This window comes from Thunnus maccoyii, chromosome 17 (genome assembly GCF_910596095.1).
Source record: "Thunnus maccoyii chromosome 17, fThuMac1.1, whole genome shotgun sequence".
NCBI classification, from domain to species: domain Eukaryota; kingdom Metazoa; phylum Chordata; class Actinopteri; order Scombriformes; family Scombridae; genus Thunnus; species Thunnus maccoyii.
The window spans coordinates 16,111,480-16,119,351 of NC_056549.1; the positions used below are offsets into that span (position 1 = coordinate 16,111,480).

Consider the following 7,872-nt stretch of genomic DNA (forward strand, 5'->3'; position numbering starts at 1 on the left):
GGAATCAGGAAAATTGTGGAGCTGCCTCATTATCAGGGTTGGGAAGACGTCTAATGTACTGATAATTGTGTAAAAAAAAAAGTTGCTCCTGAAACAGAAAATGTTTTTAGCTTCTAAATTCATCTTCTTTTGTCACTTTGTTTTAAGGATTATTTCTGAGAATAGAGCACAGACAAGAAACCCAGCTGGAATCAAATCAGTGATGTTGCAGTTACATGGTGGATCACTAGGACGAGCACTCCTGGCCACTTTTAAAGTTGGCACTTTTAGCAGAGATGAACAGTTGGTAAATATAGTTCACTGATTAATTTGCAGCCTTTAATGGTGCAAACAGACTAACATTTCTTTGTCAGAGTCAGAGTGGACAAAGACAACAACATATGTAATCAACCAAGACCAAGTGTCCACATCAGCCCCTTGGATGAGAGGTGAAACGTCTTCAAGTATCTACAACCGAGCCCAGTTGCCCTCGATTCAACGGTCTGTGGATAATAGATCCAAGAGCAATAAAAGGTCACATTCATTTGGGTTCCTGCTCACATTGGCATTCTGGGTAACGAAAGAGTGGACAATCTAGCCAAACAAGCAGTTAGACAATGAAACATAGACATCCATATTAAACTTCAAAGTCAAAGGGAAAGGGCATTGTGTGGCAGAAGATCAATAAAGAGTCACAACAGCACTGGGATCAGGAGATAAGGATTAGACATTTACATTCAATTCAAAATAGAGGGTGTGGTGTCAGAAACGGGAGGAAACAAAAAAGAATAATAACTAGATTAAGAATAGGAAACAACAGTCTATATAGACAGGACGTGATGGAGGAAATGGAAAGATTAGGGTTTAAGATTAAAGATTAGAGATTAATAAACATATTAGTGTTAGTGGACAGGACAGAAGATGCTTGATCAGATACCTAAGGAGAACAGGGCTGATAGAAAAAGTGACAATCCGGGCACTGTAGGCGTTAACTGACTCCAGAAGATGGCTTAATACAATAACAGTTTGGGGATCTGATAGACTTGCTATAAAGAATATTTATATTGCTTTAATTAGATCAGTTCTAGACTATGGGTGCATTGTATTTGGATCAGCTGCTTGTACATCTTTAAAAAAGTCAGACAGAATTCAGCCTGAAGCATTGTGGTTGTGTTGTGGGGGAGTCGAGTCAACGCCTCTGTCAGTACTTCATGTGGAATTTGGGGAAATGTCTCTTCAGCTAAGAAGGAAACAATTAATGACCAATTATTGGGCAAATCTGCAGAGCCATAAGCATTTACACCCTACAAAAAGGGTTATAGACGTGCGTTAGGAAAGCAACAAAATGAAGGAGAGTTTTTTCACTGTGGTTTCAGATATAACTAAGGAATTAGAGGTCAATGATTGGGTCAGTCAAACTGTTTTAATGCCAGCTATTCCACCATGTTTACTGCCTCAATCAGTAATAGATTCCTCCACACTGGAACAAGTACATTCAAGCAGAAATGCATTCAATTCGCAGGCTACTTCATGAGAACTATGGGCATTATGTACATATGTTTACTGATGGGTCTAAACGTCCAGAGAATAGAAAAACAAGTAGCGCATTTTATGTCCCAGAGTTGAAAGTTAAGGTGACCAAGAGAACAACTGACCATATATCAGTGTATGCAGTTGAAATGATGGCAGTTTTATTCGCTCTACAGTGGAGAGAGGAAATTAAACCTCTGTAAATACTATGTTCAGATTCAAGAGCAGCCCTGGCTAGTCTCAAGCATACCTCTTCAAGATGCAGAAAGGATATTCTCTGTGAAATTTTGCTGTCTTTATATATAAAATTACACAGTTTTTATGGGTACCAGCTCACGTAGGCGTCCAAGGGAATGAAACAGTACACCCTCTGGCCAAAAATGGATTAAAAGCAAATCAAGTAGAGTTGGCAATACTAATAAGTAAGGCAGAAACCAAAGTTTTCATATGGAACAAGATATGCAATGGCGGAGGTTATGGGATCAAGATACTAGAGGAAGGCATTTACATCAGATCCAGCAAGAAGGTCACTGGGGAAAGTAGGAAAGAAGAGTGCCTGATTAGTAGGATTAGACTGGGACACACTTAATTATTTCTACAAATCATTGGGAAGCATCCAAGCGGGAAAATGTGATGTCTGCAATCAAATGGAAACTGTGGATCGTGTCATTCGTCTCTGTCTTAAATATGCAAATGAAAGACAGTTATTAAGGGACTAACGGGGACGTAAAGGGATTAAACACATGGACCTTAAAACAATCTTCGCAAATAGCTCTGGAAATTTGGTTTTATCTTCAGCTATCTACAAAAAGCAGAACTTATAACAAGTATAAAAGAACAACGTAAGACGACAGTTGGTGGCGATAATGTTCTGCCCGGTTGCAATTCACCATTTAAAAAAATAGAAGAAGAAGAATGTAACTTATGGCTGACAGCTGCTGTTAAACAGCAAAGAAGAAGAAGAAGAGTCCAAAGTTTGTAGGGACCTAAACTAGCAGGTAATAAAACACTTTCTCGAGTTGTACTAAAGCTAGTTTAGCGCTTTTGCAGCTGTTTAAAAAACAGGAGAGTTAACGAGCATGTTAAAGAGATGTCGGCTCCGTTTGTCATTAATAGTCATTGATTCATTTCATCGCAGTTATTCAAAGTAGCAGAAAAGTAGTGAATAGTGAACCTAGAGCTACCTGACAGCCATGAAACTCACTTTTCTCTCACGGAATGGGAGGAGAAAAGGGTTAAAAGGAAAGTAGCATCAGTAATATATAGTCCATATGCAATTGGAGCATTTTCCTCAGTTGTTTAAATTGACTTAAAGTTGGATTTCACTTTATTTCCTTTCTTTGAGCTTCTAAGCTTCAGTAAATAATCACAGTAAAATGTTTAACAGTGCCCATTTGGCTTCACTTGATGTTTGAAGAGACATGCAAAAACACACTCGTCTATGAATAATAGTATTTCTGTTTTGTTTTGCAACTTTTTGTATCATTTCAAATGAACTTAATGGACTCAGCTCACAGTGCCTTACCTTCATGTTGCTAAAACCTTCACTTAAGATCTTTGTGATCTGCTTTCTAAAGGCAGCCTGAAGTTTGCACTGTGACAACTATAAATCAGTGAGTCTCCAAAAACATTCACCATGATGTACAAACCTGCCACTGACTTGAGCATCAGTTGCTCTAAACCCGGTTCACTCCTGCTGCGCCTGGTTGAGTTTGATAAAACCCCTCATGTCAAGTTAGAAAACTGCAAACACATCAGACAAACACCAACACCTCAGAGCTGCTTTATAATCAGTGGAAAACTATTGTCTGCCTTTCATATCTTATTACATAATGATTAATACTTTTTTTTTTTTTAAATCCGATGAAATATGGCAAATTCTCTCGAAGCCCTCTGTAGATTGATTGTAACGTTGATGCTGCTTTGGTCTCGTCCTTAACAGGCGGATAAACCTCTATCATTTTGGTGTTATTCAGGTTTGGGTATCTTTAGAAATGTTTTTAATACTAGTGTAGATACAAAAGTTTAGGTACCAATACCAAACTGATGCATTTCTTTCTAAATACAAACCAGTTTTTCTACAGAACTCTTCTATAAAAGAAGCCACATTTCTCAAAGGACAAATGCAGCTATTCAAGAACTTTGCCTCAATAAAACCATCTGAAATTGGCAAAAATGTTGATTTATATGGGAGCTATTGGATCAAAGAATTAGTAAATCTGACCTGACTGAACAGACATTTCTGAAGGTACCAAAAAAGTATTGAGGTTCAATATCAAGCCCTAATATTATATATTCCTTAAACTCCAAAGGTTTTACATTGAATAACCAAAATCATCTCTTTGCTGAACTGTGTATAAAATGTCTAATTTTTGTCAAACCAGTGTTTTTATTTCTCATTTTTAAATTAGCTCAAAGATGGAGATGCAGCTTCCGCCCCACGAGGGAGATGAGCTCTCTGTGGTCGACATGCACACAGGTGGAGAGCCTTTACGGATCATCGTCAGCGGATACCCAGAGGTCAAAGGTGACAGTGTGTTATCCAGGCGGCGTTACGTCCGGGAACATCTGGACCACCTCAGGAGAGTGTTGATGTTCGAGCCGCGGGGACACTATGACATGTACGGTGCCCTCATTGTGGACAGCGAGATACCCGAAGCCGATCTGGGGGTGCTCTTCATGCACAACGAGGGGTACAGCACCATGTGCGGACACGCCGTCATCGCGCTTGGACGCTTCGCTGTGGACTACAAACTGGTTAAAGAGCCGCAGTCACCAGAGACGCAAGTGAACATACACTGTCCCTGTGGTCTGGTGAAGGCATTTGTTGAGTATTCAAACGGTAAAACAGGAGGGGTGAGGTTTCTAAGTGTGCCAGCGTTCGCGTTTGCTACAGGTAGGATGCTCATCGTGATTCTTTTTGTTGCTTTCAGCTGTTGAGTTTATTCTGCAGAACTTAACTACACGACTGATATTTTTCTCTAGATTTGAAGGTGACAGTGGAAAAGTTCGGTGATGTTATAGTTGACATCAGCTATGGAGGAGCCTTCTACGCCTTCGTAGACGCAAAGAGGTTTGGTCTGGATGTGACCAAGTCCAGGACTCGAGATCTGGTAGATGCAGCCACAGCAGTGACTAAAGCTGTCAAAGCTCAGGTGAGAACGTCACACAGAGTTCTCAACACAGTCACAGAAAAACTGCCCCCAGCTTGAAATATGCAGCTGTTGTGGAGGTACAGTAGGTGGAGCTGATGATGTTTGTCTTGGGTCAACTTTGCCTGAATTGACAGATACGGAGGTAACATGCTCGAACATGCAAAAGAAAAAATACAGGAATAAGATGTAAACGAAAAGGACATTTGCAATGGAAAATATTTAATTCAGGAAATCTAATAAGTACTGTACATCCTAAAAATGAAGGTACAGTAACGTATGAAATGTATACTGTGTGTAAGATATGAGATTTATTTTATTGAAACTGAAGTGTCACAGCAAACAAAATAAAGTATGAACAGTATAGATACTGTACTGTAAGAAACTTTAAAAAACTAGAATATTATACATATTATGAGTACCCACTATGTACAAGATGATGCACTGGGGAAAAGTACTAATTAAAAAATAACATGTAATAAAACACAAAGGTGAAATGAGAAAATTGCGATAAATAATTAAATACAAAAACTGCATCAATGTATAAAGAAAGTGAATTGAATACAATCTGTTGAGCAGCCTGTCGGGCTGAAGAGGCAACATGGGATGCTTCTTTCTTTCGAGGCTTATTTTACAATTCAGGAAGATAAATGATCTCCTTTAGAGTAAGTTTGTCTCGTTAAAACACAGTGAGATGAATAAAACCACCACACTCTGGAGATATTAATGTGTCAAATCACCAGAAGGTGATGTTTATGTGGCGCAGTGCAAAATCTCAGGACTTCAGTTCTGTAGCTGTGAACAAAACCAAGTATGTTTCTGACTTTTTTTTTTGTTGCATTATTCTCTCCTAGGTGAAGTTGCACCATCCAACCAGTGATGATCTGGCCTTCCTCTATGGCACCATCCTCACAGATGGCAAAGATAATTATTCCTCTGAACCCACTGCCAATATGTGTGTGTTTGCAGAAGCTCAGGTATTTTACTGATTGTTGTCTGTGATTAAAAACTGTTATCTGAAGGAGGAGGGAAGCATTTGTCAGTTTCTATGGAACCATTTGTCCAAGATCTTGCAATAGTGTCAATAATGTGCTAAATATACCTGACTTAATACATTATAATAGACCAGTTACATGGTTTAGTGTTACCTTGTTGAATATGTACTGCACAAAATCAATCACCAAGGGTGGAAATACTGAAGAAAATCAGCAAAACATACAGAGCAGACACCACATACTGCCTGGTTTATCTCATGGTTTAACTAGTAAAGGGATATCAAACATGTTGATAATGTTTAAACACTGTGTCGTCAGGTGGACCGAAGCCCCACCGGCTCTGGTGTTACAGCGCGAGTGGCCCTTCAGTATCACAAAGGTCTCATCCAGCTGAACCAGATCAGGACGTTTCAGAGTGGAGCAACTGGATCCCAGTTCACAGGGAAAGCTGTGGAGGTATCAGCACTTTTTTTCCCCCTCAGTGTCGTGGTCAAAAACATGTCATTAACCAAAGATCAGGAGCAGTTTGAGATAGTTTCACTCTGTTTGTCTCAGTCACTGCTGTGTTCAACAGTTAAGATCCTGTGAAGAGTTTGTTCTAAAGCACAGCAGAAAAACTGTATTATCAACAGCACTAAATAGATTTTTTTAAATTTACTGGATACTAATATTTACAAGATCTTGAAGGGAAAACCCACCATATATAAGATTTTCTTTTGTACTATTCCATAGATGGAGGTCACATCTACAAACACTTTCAAATGATGCTCTCTTAAATCAGATCATTAAGATTAAACCTGATGGGTTGATTGACATTGAATTAACTCTGTAGACACATAGAATATTTTTTTGGTATTTAATCTAAAGGAGCTGTCAGAGTGAAATTATAGTAATTTCTATTTTAGGGAGAAATTTCCCTTCATGATTTGATATAAATTAATATGATTCTTGCATATTTTTCAATCCATGGACTCTCCACTGTGTGTTTTATAGATGTGAACCCAGTTCATACAAAATGAATCTGATTTCAGTGAGCTGAGTGATTCACGACCACAAACGACCCACAAACCAGAATACACAATTCAACTCTCAACTTCCAATTCTCCAATTCTTGAGCCAAATCCACCTCATCTATTTTGAAATAAATGTTTCAATAAAACATCTCATTTGTGTGCTCTGAGGACACTTCTGTTCACTGAGGATTGTTTTTGTGTCTTTGTTCAGGAGACTAAGTGTGGAGACTTCAAGGCTGTGGTGGTGGAAGTCGCTGGCAGAGCTTTTTACACTGGAGTTTCACGCTTTGTGCAGGAGCCAGAGGATAAACTGACACACGGGTTTCTGCTGAAGTGAGACTCAGTGACAGCTTTTGTTTTTTAAACATGGTTATACACGATCAAAGTTATAAAATGCTTTTTTTAACTTAACAAGACAAAGAGTCTTCAGTCATGGGAACAAACATGCTGACAGTGACAATGCTGACCTGCTGATTTAGCAGATATAATGTTTACTGTGTTCATCATCTTAGTGTAACGTGTTAGCTTATATTTGCTTATCAGCACTAATTGCAGAACCAGATGAGAATGTCATGTCATTCATTTGGTCATAAATCATAAAAGTATTGGACAAAAGATAATGTACCTGATGGTGGCACTAGAGGACATTCATCCTCTCTGCCAGTGACTGTCTAGAACATTTCATGACAAACCGACTGACATTTACATCTATAGATGCTAGAAGAAACTCAAAATTCATGCCAAGTGAAAATCTTTGAGTTCTCCAAGAAGAGAAATGCATATATGATCATTTTGGATGGAATTAATCACTGTTCAAGAGGACTTACCTGATCTAAAAAAACATTATTTTAGGTATCACATGTTGCATAAATGACTGTAAAAAGCCAAAAATTCAAAACAATGACACAAATTCAGGCTAACAAAAATATTCTGTATACTGTATTGTGACATTTGACTTCAAAATGGTTATAATCAATAAATAATAGGTTACTTAATTATGTGCCAGTGTATGACTGTCTTAAGAAAGTTACTCACTAGGTTAACTTTTATTGAAAATTTCAAATAGATTTGCAGCCACACTCACATTTGAGGATTTGCTGATGTTCAGCTGTCGTCTCGTCCTGTGTATAGGTGATACAACTGTGAGGTCGTATGAACATTTTCTGTGTATATGTGCATGTGTTGTGGCTCTCTCTCTGGTGA

At 38.5% G+C, this 7,872-nt stretch overlaps 1 protein-coding gene across 1 annotated transcript; it reads left to right on the forward strand.

Annotated features, from left to right (window-relative positions):
* The first annotated feature begins 2,411 nt into the window (after nt 1-2,411).
* On the forward strand, nt 2,412-7,669 carry LOC121882367 (trans-L-3-hydroxyproline dehydratase). The gene is made up of 6 exons (XM_042390584.1): nt 2,412-2,507; nt 3,921-4,405; nt 4,495-4,664; nt 5,516-5,638; nt 5,975-6,112; nt 6,881-7,669. Exons 2-6 carry the CDS (start codon nt 3,928-3,930, stop codon nt 7,004-7,006), a joined length of 1,035 nt encoding a protein of 344 aa, XP_042246518.1. The 5' UTR covers nt 2,412-2,507; nt 3,921-3,927; the 3' UTR covers nt 7,007-7,669.
* Nucleotides 7,670-7,872: the final 203 nt, after the last annotated feature.

Excerpts from the sequence above, each read along its gene's own strand:
- LOC121882367 (XM_042390584.1), top strand. The coding sequence starts at position 3,928 with ATGGAGATGCAGCTTCCGCCCCACGAGGGAGATGAGCTCTCTGTGGTC. Across the intron at positions 4,406-4,494 it reads AGCGTTCGCGTTTGCTACAG|ATTTGAAGGTGACAGTGGAA; the intron begins GTAGGATGCTCA and ends ATTTTTCTCTAG. Across the intron at positions 4,665-5,515 it reads CTAAAGCTGTCAAAGCTCAG|GTGAAGTTGCACCATCCAAC; the intron begins GTGAGAACGTCA and ends ATTCTCTCCTAG.